The sequence below is a fragment of the Taudactylus pleione genome, unplaced genomic scaffold, assembly GCF_031769625.1.
Source record: "Taudactylus pleione unplaced genomic scaffold, aTauple2 ptg000169l, whole genome shotgun sequence".
Lineage (NCBI taxonomy): Eukaryota > Metazoa > Chordata > Amphibia > Anura > Myobatrachidae > Taudactylus > Taudactylus pleione.
This window is the reverse complement of record NW_028284571.1, coordinates 104,527-119,910: the sequence shown is the minus strand read 5'-3', so window position 1 is coordinate 119,910 and position 15,384 is coordinate 104,527. Positions and strand designations below refer to the sequence as shown.

The 15,384-nt window shown below is 42.7% G+C and overlaps 1 protein-coding gene across 2 annotated transcripts in view; it reads left to right on the top strand.

Annotated features, from left to right (window-relative positions):
- Positions 1–15,384, top strand: part of CORIN (corin, serine peptidase) — a 387,855-nt gene that overhangs the window by 327,925 nt on the left and 44,546 nt on the right. For both annotated transcript variants that reach the window (XM_088475236.1, XM_088475237.1), the window contains exons 18-19: positions 1,094–1,143; positions 11,151–11,325. In XM_088475236.1, the coding sequence (XP_088331362.1) occupies positions 1,094–1,143; positions 11,151–11,325 (225 nt within the window). The remainder of the gene's footprint in view (positions 1–1,093; positions 1,144–11,150; positions 11,326–15,384) is intronic.

Below are 15,384 nucleotides of genomic sequence, written 5' to 3'. Positions count from 1 at the left end.
CAATGCCTATTTCCCTATAGATTGTAAGCTTGCGAGCAGGGCCTTCCTACCTATATATCTGTCTGTTATGACCCAGTTTTGTTCTATTAATGTTTACAATTGTAAAGCGCAATGGAATATGCTGCGCTATATAAGAAACTGTTAATAAATAAATAAAAATAATAAATAATTAGTACCTCAATCAGGTTGATATAACCATCTGTGATTAAGCACGGATATCCTTAAAACCTGAACTCTTATGGTGCCTTGAGGACCAAGTTTGGAAAATCTCAATTTGTATCCTATATGCCAGAGTTCCAAAACTCCCCCATTACGGTCCAGGCTTTAAGGTTATCCATGCTCAGGGGCAAACGCAGGATTTTTACAGGGGGGTTTGGGGTTTACACACACCATACCTCCCAACATTTGTCGAGGAGGATTCGGGACTTCCGCGTGTCTGAAAAGGGGGTGTGACCTGATGGCACGCCCCCATTTACATCACTAAGTGGCATGCTCAGCATCTCCGAGCTGCTGGGCTGCACCCAGGCTTCCCCCCCCGTACTGTGAATAGATTCTGTGCGCATGCGCACAGCATCCATCTATTCTCGCTCTGCATACCTGCTGCTCTGCTCTGCTCACACTGTGTATGTGTGTATATATACATATATATATAAATATATACTGTTTATATATATATATATATATACTGTATATATAAAATACATATACACATACATATGTCACACATACCTTACACACACACACACACCTACCGTATGTCACACATACATTACACAGTTAATAGTGGTGTTGAATACTGTATCTACATGGTAAAAATGGCAAAGTGAACTAACATGTATGTGTATTTATTTAATAGGTATCTTACATGAAATGGCTGAGCAAACAGCAGTGCTATCTGTCTTATGCTATGGATTGTGCTATGATCATTACATTACATTCCCTGTATTACAGTGTCCTGCAGCACTTTATATTGTGTTACAAGCTTTCTATGCCACTCTTCCCATTATTCTCAGTATATTTCCAAATACATTCTCGTTTCCTTTCATCATAGATACATCAATGCGTCTAATAATTATTTTTATTTTGTTCCTAGGCAACCATGTAAAAGCAAAAGCAAAATTTCTCTTCTATGTACCAAGGAAGGTAAACCCATGTTTTGTTACATTTTCCATCACCGTATTGTTTTTTTTAACCCGATTTGTCATCTTGTGTTAATAATAATCTTATAATAGTGTTACTGTATTGTTAATACCCCAGCCGATTTAGCACTAATCTGCCCCTTTGCGTATTAAGACGCACCATCGGACGCAACTTGGTTGCAATATCGAACATTTCACCAGCCCTGTGGAGGCACAGAATGTCCGTCTGAACATGGCTACCAAAAATCAGTGCAACTCTGGAAAAAGCGCAATTGTTGATCGCGACATGCCCGCAAAACGCCCACATCTGGCTAGTCACCCCCCCTCTTACCACCCAGAAACACTCACTGAAATTGCCTTTCTCTGCATCCAAATAAATTTTGAGGCTTTTGGCATTAATTATCGGGATGCATGCGCAGTGTGACTCAAAATATTGCCTGCTTGCGCCAAACATCAATGACGCATCCACCTCTAAATCAGGCCTTTTATGTCCAGTTAGCGGAATCTGGCCGGCGCAGTAATTTTCAGCTGGTAGTAAATGTACCTCAAATGCAGGGACGGACTGGGGCTTTAATAACGTAAAAGGCGTGTGGCTACACATTATGGGGTGTGGTTAAATCTTACAGGGGCATGCCGCAAGTCACAGGGACCTGGTCTCGCAGCACACCCCCGTCTCTCAGTATCCCGGCCAAGCAGAGCAGCGGGAGGTTGAGCTGCTCGGCCAGCGTTTCTGACCAGACCGGTCCATTGGGTTGTCGGCCCTACTGGCATTTGCCAGAAGTGCCAGATGGCCAGTCCTGCTCTGCTCAAATGTATTAATTTTGGATTATCTGTCATTTAAAAGTATAACATAATGGTAGTATAATATTCAAGGAATACAGTTATGAAAAAAAAAATATGAACACAGACTTATTTGTAAACATGTTAAACACTTATAGGTAGACAAGGATACTTAGTAAAAAAAATAAAATAAATGTTTAGCGACCCTTGTCTAACAGAGTATGTGAAAATAATAATACTTGATAGTTCCCAATGATGGCATAGCTGGATCTAGACTTAAAGGGGCATTAAGCAGTTCTGGGACTCCATCCTCAGATCTATGTAGATGGTTTGGCAGGTGATGACCTGATGATCATTTCTACTGAGGTAGCTGCTAAGTAATACAGGAGGACAGACTTGCACCACTGGGCAGTGCACATGATTATCATTGCTGATAGATGAATGTTGCTGCCTGTTGCTGCATCCTGTGTCCCATCTAAAGTAAGCAATCTGGAAATGATTGTTAAATGACACTTGTCGGGGAAAATCTATTTTGCAGAGTTGCTCTGACCCTCAGATTTTCAATTCAGCCCTTCTCATTCATTTACGGTTTTAAAACTTACAATTCAATGGTTTTTTTAGAAGAGGCCACAAAGACATTATTTTTGCCAGCCATGTCCTCGTCTGGTTGGACTCCCAGCTTCGTGCAAGTTGGCAGAAAGTAAAGAAACATTTAAATAAAGAAAATCTTTGGGCTGATAATCACGTGGGAACTGTCAGGAGCAGGAGCCAATCAGTGGCTGCTCTACAGTTAGCGCCCGCTGATTGGCTAGCGGCTCCTGACTGTTCTCACTGTTCAGTCGGGAGCCGGTTAGAGCTGCATGTGGTCACACACATACAGTGCTAACGTAAGAGTATGGAGCGGGTGACGGTGACTTCCCTGGATGCTGCGGAGACCAGCGCCAGGATGAAGGTGAGTATAGAATCTTTTTTGCAGGGCCAGTCATTATGGATTCTACATTGAAGAAGAGGACAGACTGGATGGTACAGGTAAGTATGTGTGACTGGGTAGGGGTATGAAATAGAGTTTTACTAGGCAGTGTGTGTGTGGTGTCTTTAGTTAACTATTTATCTTACAGTGGGGGTTCCACAAGTGCCAAAGGGCAGGCATGCTGGCACCTGTAGTCCCACTGTAAAATACAATAGTTTACATATATTTATCACCCCTGTGCCCAAAACTCCAGGGGTGCGGGGAAGAGCCCCGGGCTTCAGACCAAGCCTGGGGTTAAGGGAGAGGGGGACCTATTTTTTGTGGGGTCCCCACCTCCCCTGAGATCCCTGTCTTGGCCTGAGCGGCTTGGGCTGATAATGCTTTGGCCATGGAGCCCCGGTAATAGGGTCTCCGGGCTGTGGCATTACAGCCCGGCTGTTTTGGGTCCGGTGCTGGTTTTAATTATAGGGGGACCCCTACGCATTTTTTCCCCCTATTAAACCAGGACTGACCCTGCAGCCTGGTGCTGATACCTAAATTACGGTGGAACCCTTTCTCATTTTGTTCCCTGTAATTTTAGGTACCAGGACAGGCTGACAAATCCGGGGGTGGTTAAGCTTTAGGGGGGACCCTATGTCATTTTTTTTCACTAACATTTAACACGTTTTTTTTACAGCATAGAACACAAAGCAGCCTTCACATATCTCACTGATATGTGCAGGCTGCTTGCTCGGGAGAGTTTTGCAGAGAGAAAACACTGCAATCTCGTGGGAGTAATCTCCTGCAAAATGTGCTACTCGGGGGAGATTTCTCGTTCTGCTTCACCATCGACCATCTCACTCTCAGCTAAACTCACTTCTTGGTAAATTTGAGAGTTTCAGGAGCCTCAAATCATCAGTTTCAGCGAAGCTAATCGAGTTAAAAAAAAGCAAACTCGTCCAGACTCGATTCTTAGTAAATTTACCCCCTAGGAGTGTTTCACTAGAAGAAAGGAGTGGAACCTGGAACGCTGCAACAGCAAGTAATCACTTGAAGTAGCAAAGTTGGACAGCCAACTCCCTGTTGTCCAGAGCCCGGCTAAATACCCTAAGGTAGCGATCCATTGGAGGATGTTGTCAGCTGACCGCAACCAATGCTACCATTGGTTAAAGGCTAATCAGGAGATGTAGACTGTCATGGCTGCGTCCATGATGGTAACTGCAGAAACCAAATCACGTAGTAACACATAGATATCCTAGAATTCCCCAGGAATAATGCTCAGCGCGTCACTCACCGCCACACCTGGCGTCTGACCGCCCAAGAGGTCAGGGGAAGCCGGCGCCGAGGTGAGTAATGGCCGATCCTAGGCCGCAACCTGACAATTGGTGGTAAGGATAGACCAATGGAGGCCCTGTCTGGAAGATTTCATTCTAAAGGGGTGGTAATGATGGCAGCTCATTTAATGACTAGCAGGATAAAAAGATTTAAAAAAAAAATGTATCCAAAAATAAATAGAAAATGGTTTATTAATTTTAAATAGCAAAGAATCACGATAGTGTTTTCAAACAGCTAAATACTGAGGATGATAATACTACAGCAACTGAGTGGGCAATTTAATAACAATAGTCATTGTTGCCCATTAATCTTGCTGTGACATATTATCGGAGACAATTACCGGCTTGATGTGTCTTCAGATTAATGGAGAATTTAGAAGTCAATGTTGTCTTAATAAAGAAAAACTCTTATAGAGGTCAGCTGCTGCTTCATGAAGGATACTGATGGCTACATATGAATCTAAAGCAGAACAGAAAGAAAGGAACGGAACTTAAAATTCACTGCGGTGCGTTTCCATTTAGGTGGCATAAAATGCAGACATTTTTCAGCAACAATCAGGTCAGGTACTGCAAAATGAAACCCTTGACTCAAGAACCTTTTAAATAAATGAATTAATCTGACATGAGATACATTAATCAGGATGAATGACCTGGATGCAAGACTCAAAAAATAATAATAGGAAAAAAAAGTTTACCCTTACTGCTTGGAAAGTCTTGTTAGAACTAAGGCAATGCAAGATAGCGTGATGATGTATGTGCAATGTCAGATACAGCCCTAAGAAGAATTCATCTGGCAACATTCATCAAGATATATATTGCTCTATTTTTATTATTTTGTGCAATATTTCTTTATAATTGAAAGAGTAATGAGAACTTTTTTGGTGCCAATCTAAAAAAAAAAAGTACATATATTTTCAGAATGGAATTTAGGCATACATTAATGATGATGAGTGTTATCAATGTGGATCTCTACAGAACTATACACAATAAACTATAAGCAGACAGACACTTTCCTTATCCACCATAGTATTGGGTATTAGTAGGTAGCAGAATTACTGTAGTACCTCTACATCAGTAAATTACAAGTATATACTTAGACAGGATTGGTAATGTGTGTACTTTGCAATACAGCCTGGCCTGAGCTGATAACCTACTCTTGTTGACATTCAATATGTCCACAGTGTATTTGCTGACGGAAGAACGTAGGCGGCATTATGCCGACACGGTTGTAATTTCTTATTAATTAATTTTTATGGTTAAAACTATTTAAAAAGACATCTATCTAAAAATGGAAAACTATTAATAGCTGCACTAATTATTTATTATCTCAAATCAGTATTGTTTTTCTTAATCTGAAGCCTACACGCAGAAGTCTATATAGTCAGCATGAGCATACATAATTGTATCTAGTTTGTAGTTTTTTTTTTTTTAAATCAGACACCCGCACATTGCCAAGTTAAAATGAAAGTAAAGGATAATACAGTAACATTTGCTATTCTGACACAGGGATAATACAGTAGCATATGTACTATGGTGACACCAGGATAATACAGTAACAGATGTGCCACGGCATGGTTGCCGATATTCTCGCTGCCCCTTCCGGGAGGGAGCGGCCAGATTGGCATAGCAGGGGGCATGGCCAGCACAAGGTGGCGGATAGATTACCCGGGGGAGTGGGAGCACCACCGGATATTCGGGGGGCTCCCGGACGAAACGGGAGGGTAGGCAAGCATGTGCCATGGTGACACGATGATAACAGTAGTATGTGTGCCATGATGACAACAGGATAAAATAGTACCATATGTGCCATAGTGACACTATTATAATTATTTAGTAGATTTGCCATGGCGATGCAATGACAACACAGTAGCATATGTACCATGGTGATACAAGTATAACACAGTAGCATATGTGCCATGATGATACAAGGATAACACAGTAGCATATGTGCCATGGTGATACAAGGATGACACAGTAGCATATGTGCCATGGTGATACAAGGATAACACAGTAGCATATGTGCCATGGTGATACAAGGATAACACAGTAGCATATGTGCCATGGTGATACAAGGATAACACAGTAGCATATGTGCCATGGTGATACAAGGATAACACAGTAGCATATGTGCCATGGTGATACAAGGATGACACAGTAGCATATGTGCCATGGTGATACAAGGATAACACAGTAGCATATGTGCCATGGTGATACAAGGATAACACAGTAGCATATGTGCCATGGTGATACAAGGATAACACAGTAGCATATGTGCCATGGTGATACAAGGATAACACAGTAGCATATGTGCTATAGCGACACTAGGATAATTATTTAGCATATTTGCCATGATAACACTAGGATAACACAGTAGTATATGCACCATGGTGACACAAGGATAACACAGTAGTATAAGCACCATGATGACACTAGGATAATACAGTAGTATATGCACCATGGTGACACAAGGATAACACAGTATTATATGCATCATGGTGACACTAGGATAATACAGTAGTATATGCACCATGATGACACTAGGATTATACAGTATTATATGCACCATGGTGACACAAGGATAATACAGTATTATATGCACCATGGTGACACTAGGATAATACAGTATTATATGCACCATGGTGACACTAGTATAATACAGTAGTATATGCACCATGGTGACACTAGGATAATACAGCAGTATATGCACCATGGTGACACTAGGATAATACAGTAGTATATGCACTATGGTGACACAAGGATAACACAGTATTATATGCACCATGATGACACTAGGATAATACAGTATTATATACACCATGGTGACACTAGGATAATACAGTAGTATATGCACCATGATGACACTAGGATATTACAGTAGTATATGCACCATGGTGACACTAGGATAATAAAGTAGAATATGCACCATGATGACACTAGGATAATACAGTAGTATATGCACCATGGTGACACTAGGATAATACAGTATTATATGCACCATGGTGACACTAGGATAATACAGTAGTATATGCACCATGATGACACTAGGATAATACAGCAGTATATACACCATGGTGACACTAGGATAACACAGTATTATATGCATCATGGTGACACAAGGATAACACAGTAGTATATGCACCATGGTAACACTAGGATAATACAGTAGTATATGCATCATGGTGACACAAGGATAACACAGTAGTATATGCACCATGGTAACACTAGGATAATACAGTAGTATATGCACCATGATGACACTAGGATAATACAGTAGTATATGCACCATGGTGACACTAGGATAATACAGTAGTATATGCACCATGATGACACTAGGATAATACAGTATTATATGCATCATGGTGACACAAGGATAACACAGTATTATATGCACCATGGTGACACTAGGATAATACAGTATTATATGCATCATGGTGACACAAGGATAACACAGTATTATATGCACCATGGTGACACTAGGATAATACAGCAGTATATGCACCATGGTGACACTAGGATAATACAGTAGTATATGCACCATGGTGACACTAGGATAATACAGTAGTATATGCACCATGATGACACTAGGATAATACAGTAGTATATGCACCATGGTGACACTAGGATAATACAGCAGTATATGCACCATGGTGACACTAGGATAATACAGCAGTATATGCACCATGGTGACACTAGGATAATACAGTAGTATATGCACCATGATGACACTAGGATAATACAGTAGTATATGCACCATGATGACACTAGGATATTACAGTAGTATATGCACCATGATGACACTAGGATAATACAGCAGTATATGCACCATGATGACACTAGGATAATGCAGTAGTATATGCACCATGGTGACACTAGGATAATACAGTAGTATATGCACCATGATGACACTAGGATATTACAGTAGTATATGCACCATGGTGACACAAGGATAACACAGTATTATATGCACCATGGTGACACTAGGATAATACAGCAGTATATGCACCATGGTGACACTAGGATAATACAGTAGTATATGCACCATGATGACACTAGGATATTACAGTAGTATATGCACCATGATGACACTAGGATAATACAGCAGTATATGCACCATGATGACACTAGGATAATGCAGTAGTATATGCACCATGGTGACACTAGGATAATACAGTAGTATATGCACCATGATGACACTAGGATATTACAGTAGTATATGCACCATGATGACACTAGGATAATACAGCAGTATATACACCATGGTGACACTAGGATAATACAGTATTATATGCACCATGGTGACACTAGGATAATACAGTAGCATATGTGCCATGGTGACACAAGGATACCATGATGCATATATACCATGCAAAATACAAATTCAAATACAAAATAAAAGTACTATTTAAATTTAATTTAATACAAATAACTGTTATTATCACCTTTAAAAGTAAAATGGAAACTGGTTTCCTGCCACCGACCAAATGCAAATGTCAGTGAAGTAATGCTATATAGATTACATCACCCACACTACCGATAGCAATAGTATCAGTCAGAGGAACCAAGATGCACTCAGCCATTCCGATACGGCTGCTGATTGTTACCATCATCAGTGCGCATGTTGCCCCGCCCACACGCTATACGCCTCCTGACAGGTTTTTATGTATCTTTGGTGTGGTCTGCATGGGGCACAATAGGTTTTTGTGTCCCATGGGCCTGAATGAGAAATGTACGCTAATGCATTTGCACTTGCGATCCTGCACGCAGCTGCTGTGAGAAAATATGCTAATGCTGTAGCCGTCTGGACATGTGTTTAGACGCTCACCGGAGGTTTCGCAGATCCAAGCAAAATGCGTGCAGATATGCAGCCACCGTCACAGATCATACGATGATCGAACATGTGAGTAGCCCTATGGTCATGCAGAATGGGCACCTGAACTGAGACGTTAAAACCACTTTATCTGTGTACAGGTTCGCAAACGCAGGCTACAGCGATCCCCGAAAACAGCCGGGACATGTCTGAGTTTTTTGCCTCCACTTCCCGTTACCTCCCCCAATGATCCCTGACTGTCAATCAGTTTGGAAAATAATCAAACTTGGCTTGTGCATAGTGCAACCATGACCGATAATTAGTCAACAGCGGCCAGTTTTCTGGCTTTTTGTACAGCGCTGACACCCGGCACAAGACCTCGGAGAGGTAAGTTTTAAATAATATGGGTGCAGGGTGTGCGGTGCGGGCCCCCCTGGACCCAGGGGCCAGTGTGCCCTGCACACCTTGCATCCATTATAGATACGCCCCTGCATAGCGCCCACTCACGTGGCACTTCTATAAATGTAAGCAAGTAATGTAACTGCAAAATGCGACTGACTCTGCATAGGGATGGAAATGTAAGACTTGTTTTGTGTGCAAAACAGGCATTTCTAACTTTATATCACCCCCATTATATAACCATCAGACTGTGGCCCTCATTCAGAGTCGATCGCTAGATACAAGTGGTCGCTCTGAATGAGGGCGGTCGCTTGTGGTGTGAAGTGCAGCCTCCTGGTCGCTAGCTAAGCTGTGGGTTACCACCCACAGCTCTAGCGAGCGACCAGGTTGATGGTCACGATGGTCAGGACCATCGTGACCATCGGGGCTTGCGACAAGACCCTAAGGTGGGGTCTCGGCAAGCGCAAGCCCCAGGGAGCTTCCTGCTCTGATCGAGCAGGAAGCTCCCCACTGACATCATTGCTGATGTCAGTGGGGCCGCCCCCAAACGGCAAGCGTTCCGTAGGGAACTCCTCAGTTTGGCCGGCCACCCCCCCTGCCTGCCTCCCAAACGGGGCGAGCTGTTAATCACCATCGACAGCTCACCCTCTTTGGTGCGAGACCTGTAGCGACGGAGCGTCCGTCGCTACCCGGTTCTCATGCATGCGCACGTCGGAGCCGGCTCCGACGTGTGCATGCCCAGTGGGCAAACATCGACACGGTTGCGAGCGCTCAGCACTTGCGATCGGGTCTGAATAAGGCCCAGTATCATAATGCTACAACAAAATGAGTTTATACGTCAGACCTTTAATGTATAATGTGTAAGTTGCGTACATATTCAGGGTTTAACTTACAGTATGTAATAAAAAAAAATTATTTCAGATAAGGGTCCAACATTACTTACTTCATTATCTCATTATTATTTCTATAATGAATCAATTACATTGCACATATCTCAACTTCATTGACAAAACACACCGGGGCTTATGCAGAGTTTTTTCTATTAATATATAGAAGGAAATAAATATATATATTCGCCCATATGCAGAGTTTTACACATCACTGCAGCTGGACCGCTCCAAACAGCACACTTGGCTTGAGATACCTGTCATTATTACCAGAGCACACTTGCACCAGCCCTATTCTCGATACATCACCAGCCCTATTCTAGATACATCACCAGCCCTATTCTAGATACATCACCAGCCCTATTCTAGATACATCACCATCCCTATTCTAGATACATCACCAGCCCTATTCTCGATACATCACCAGCCCTATTCTCGATACATCACCAGCCCTATTCTCGATACATCACCAGCCCTATTCTCGATACATCACCAGCCCTATTCTCGATACATCACCAGCCCTATTCTCGATACATCACTAGTCCTATTCTAGATACATAGGAGGCATCTTTACACATATGCACAATTCTGCCTAGCCCTCCTTTCCATTGACACGTCCACCCCGAACTTTGCCTAAGTGCGACAGAGCGCATATGACTATGCGTCATCTGTAGCGGAGTACTCTTTGTTCTGGAATGTGCGCAGTCCATATAAGATATAAGATACATTTGGCAAAGCGACTTGCATTCAGCTCATCACAGACTCCACACTTGTCACAGAAAATGTCAAGGTTAATGTGGTGTAAAAAAAATCTGATCAATACCTGGGATCTTGACCCATTTATGTCACCTACAGACTGTGGACGGCGCCCCGCAGCCAGAATGAGCAAGAGGATCCTTGGTGGCAGAACCAGCCGGCCTGGGCGATGGCCTTGGCAATGCTCTCTACAGAGTGATCCTAGCGGACACATCTGCGGCTGTGTTCTGATTGGGAAAAAATGGGTGCTGACTGTGGCACATTGCTTTGAAGGGTAAGTCTGTTCTTTTGAACCTCATAGGGAATTAATGTAGTTGTATATGACATATGCTTAACTATTTCTTATATTAATAGCAAGATCTATGCAAAAGCCTGAATATTATTTATTTTTCTTATTCTTTTGTGCCACTAAAGACTTTATAGAAAATATATTTTTACTAAAAATAGTACAAAAAAAGCAATAAAGTATAGGGGTACATATAAACTAAATAAATAAAGATAATAAATATATTCTAATAAACAATTATTCTGATGGAGGGATGACATGTGCTCTTGGGGTGAGCCCAATCTGATTGTAGTTCTTGGTATTAGGAGGACTTGGTTAAATAATATACATATATACCTGCAGTCTCCTTTTTTACTATTTCAGAATCCCTTCTCTACATGACCATATCCATCTTATTGTTGTACCTAAACTGATTCCAGGTTCCACAGTACCAGATTTGACTCTGATTGCAACATTCCATATCATTGAAAAATCTGTTATTTGATACACATGTATTCTGAAATAGTTTTCCAAAAGCTGGTCCTCCACTCCACGTACTAGGACTGCCAATCAAGTGTAAATAGTATGTAAAAGAAAACTGATGAAAATAGTGTAAAATCAAGTAGGGTGAAATAAAACAAAATCTGTTATTTATTCCCTAATTTATTATATAACATATGGATCTGATTTTGCACATGGGCCCTCATTCAGAGCCACTCGCTAGCGGCAGTACGCTCGTTCCGAGCGATGTTCGCACATCTGCGCATGCGTACGGTTTTTAGTACGCATGCGCGAACCAGTCAGTGCGGCCGAAAATCGTTTGTACGCTATATAGCGAGTGCCTGCTATTTTGAGTGACAGAATGAGGCGTATGTGGGTGGTAACAGGGGAAGGTGCTTGAAAACGGGGAGTGGAGATCCGTTCGCAGGCGTGCTTAAAGGTCAAAACGGGGGTTTTATGGGTGTGCATAATTAATATAGCAGCGTCAATGACCACGTCACTTGGTTTTTTTTAACTCAGAACTGCTCGCAAAATAGCGGTTGAAAAAACCAACCACAAGAATAGCGAGCAGTTCATATCCTGTTCGATGTACTCGATTAATCTAATAAATAGCGGACATGACGTATGGTGCGAGCGGCCAGGGGGCGTTTTTAAGAAATAAAAGAGCGTATGTTTTGCTCGCTCGATCAGACTTAGAGGTGCGAACAGATCATTTGCATAGCCACCCCTTGTTTTTGAACGAACGAACGCAAATAGTGAACGGCTGTGAATGAGGGCCTTGGTCCTGGCTGATTTTTCCAAAACTTGACTATCTAAGTGCATGAAATAGTTTTATAGTGTTAGCTTGTTTGTTACATTTTGAAATGCAAATAATAAGAATTTTGAATTTTAGGGGCTGATTTATTATTTATTGCCAGCAAAATGGTGTTTCTTGTTATGCCTTATGCATGAAAGGGTTACCATTGATGATAACAGGGATGGCAATAACAGATTAACATAATAAAAAAAATGCTTTATTATTTGAATAAATATATATATATTTTTTAATGTTTAATGCTTTTGAACTCTGTTCTGGTGCAGTTTTAGAGTAGTAGCTGAGTATTGCTTAAGCTGGGTATACACGCTACAATTATCGGGGCGATCCGCCCGATATCCACGGATCGCCCAGATAATTGTAGCGTGTAGGGGGGCTACCGAGTGTTAAATATTGCTCGGTCGTGCATGCCGGATTGTCCAGCATGCCCGTCCGATGCGATATTTACCGGTAAACTGTCGGCCGCATCGGGCAGTGTATGCCCAGCCGCGGCCGACAGACAGACATTTCCTGTGTTCCTTCCCATGGAAGGAACAGGGAAATGTCTCCTCCCCCGGGGGCGGAGCGCAGATGTCGGGCTATACACTGAGAGAAATCTCACAGTGTATGCGCGGACATCTGCGGCTGGCAGGCTGCCAGATAAAATGTCTGTCGGTCTGACAGACATTTTATCTTGCCGTGTATGCCCAGCTTTAGCTGCCCCTGATTGCTGTTGCTAACAGAAGTGCACATATGTGCCTTACAGTCAGGTGTAGCTCCTCAGCTCTGATTTCTGTTACTAATAGAAGTCCTGATATGTGCCTTACAGTCAGGTGTAGCTCCTAAGCCCTGATCGCTGTTACTAATAGAAGTACTGATATGTGCCTTACAGTCAGGTGTAGCTCCTCAGCCCTGATCGCTGTTACTAATAGAAGTGCTGATATATGCCTTACAGTCAGGTGTAGCTCCCAAGCCCTGATCGCTGTTGCTAACAGAAGTGCACATATGTGCCTTACAGTCAGGTGTAGCTCCTCAGCTCTGATTGCTGTTACTAATAGAAGTACTGATATGTGCCTTACAGTCAGGTGTAGCTCCTCAGCTCTGATTGCTGTTACTAATAAAAGTGCTGATATATGCCTTACAGTCAGGTGTAGCTCCTAAGCCCTGATTGCTGTTGCTAACAGAAGTGCACATATGTGCCTTACAGTCAGGTGTAGCTCCTCAGCTCTGGTTGCTGTTACTAATAAAAGTGCTGATATGTGCCTTACAGTCAGGTGTAGCTCCTCAGCTCTGATTGCTGTTACTAATAGAAGTCCTGATATGTGCCTTACAGTCAGGTGTAGCTCCTCTGCCCTGATCGCTGTTACTAATAGAAGTCCTGATATGTGCCTTACAGTCAGGTGTAGCTCCTAAGCCCTGATCGCTGTTACTAATAGAAGTCCTGATATGTGCCTTACAGTCAGGTGTAGCTCCTAAGACCTGATCGCTGTTACTAATAGAAGTGCACATATGTGCCTTACTGTCAGGTGTAGCTCCTAAGCCCTGATCGCTGTTACTAAGAGAAGTCCTGATATGTGCCTTACAGTCAGGTGTAGCTCCTAAGCCCTGATCGCTGTTACTAATAGAAGTGCTGATATGTGCCTTACAGTCAGGTGTAGCTCCTAAGCCCTGATCGCTGTTACTAATAGAAGTGATGATATGTGCCTTACAGTCAGGTGTAGCTCCTCAGCTCTGATTGCTGTTACTAATAGAAGTCCTGATATGTGCCTTACAGTCAGGTGTAGCTCCTCTGCCCTGATCGCTGTTACTAATAGAAGTCCTGATATGTGCCTTACAGTCAGGTGTAGCTCCTAAGACCCAGGTTTAGCAGGGCAGACCTGAGTTCAGTGTGAACAGGGCTGACCTGGGAGTAACCCAGATCGAAGGTGCATTGTAAATGGGTCTGACCTGGGTCTGACCAGGGTTGGAACCATGTCCAAAAACCCAGGTCGGACCTGGGTTTTTGGTGGAAAAGAGGTATAATAAAAGTCCTGATATGTGCCTTACAGACAGGTGTAGCTCCTCAGCCCTGATCGCTGTTACTAATAGAAGTCCTGATATGTGCCTTACAGTCAGGTGTAGCTCCTCAGCCCGATCTCTGTTACTAATAGAAGTGCACATATGTGCCTTACAGTCAGGTGTAGCTCCTCAGCCCTGATCGCTGTTACTAATAGAAGTTCTGATATGTGCCTTACAGTCAGGTGTAGCTCCTCAGCCCGATCTCTGTTACTAATAGAAGTGCACATATGTGCCTTACAGTCAGGTGTAGCTCCTAAGCCCTGATCGCTGTTACTAAGAGAAGTCCTGATATGTGCCTTACAGTCAGGTATAGCTCCTAAACCCTGATCGCTGTTACTAATAGAAGTGATGATATGTGCCTTACAGTCAGGTGTAGCTCCTAAACCCTGATGGCTGTTACTAATAGAAGAGATGATATGTGCCTTACAGTCAGGTGTAGCTCCTAAGCCCTGATCACTGTTACTAATAGAAGAGATGATATGTGCCTTACAGTCAGGTGTAGCTCCTAAGCCCTGATTGCTGTTAGTAATACCCCTTTTACAGCATTGTTTCAACCCGGGTTATTGCCATGTCAACCCAGATTGCGGCTCAGTGTAAAAGGGGCCAGTGTTGGTTTTCCCGGTTGACTGTCCCGGCAATCCAACTTGGGTACAATGCAGGGTTTAATACAGGAAGGACCCATATAAACCTGCAGTGTAAACAGGTAACCCGGGTTG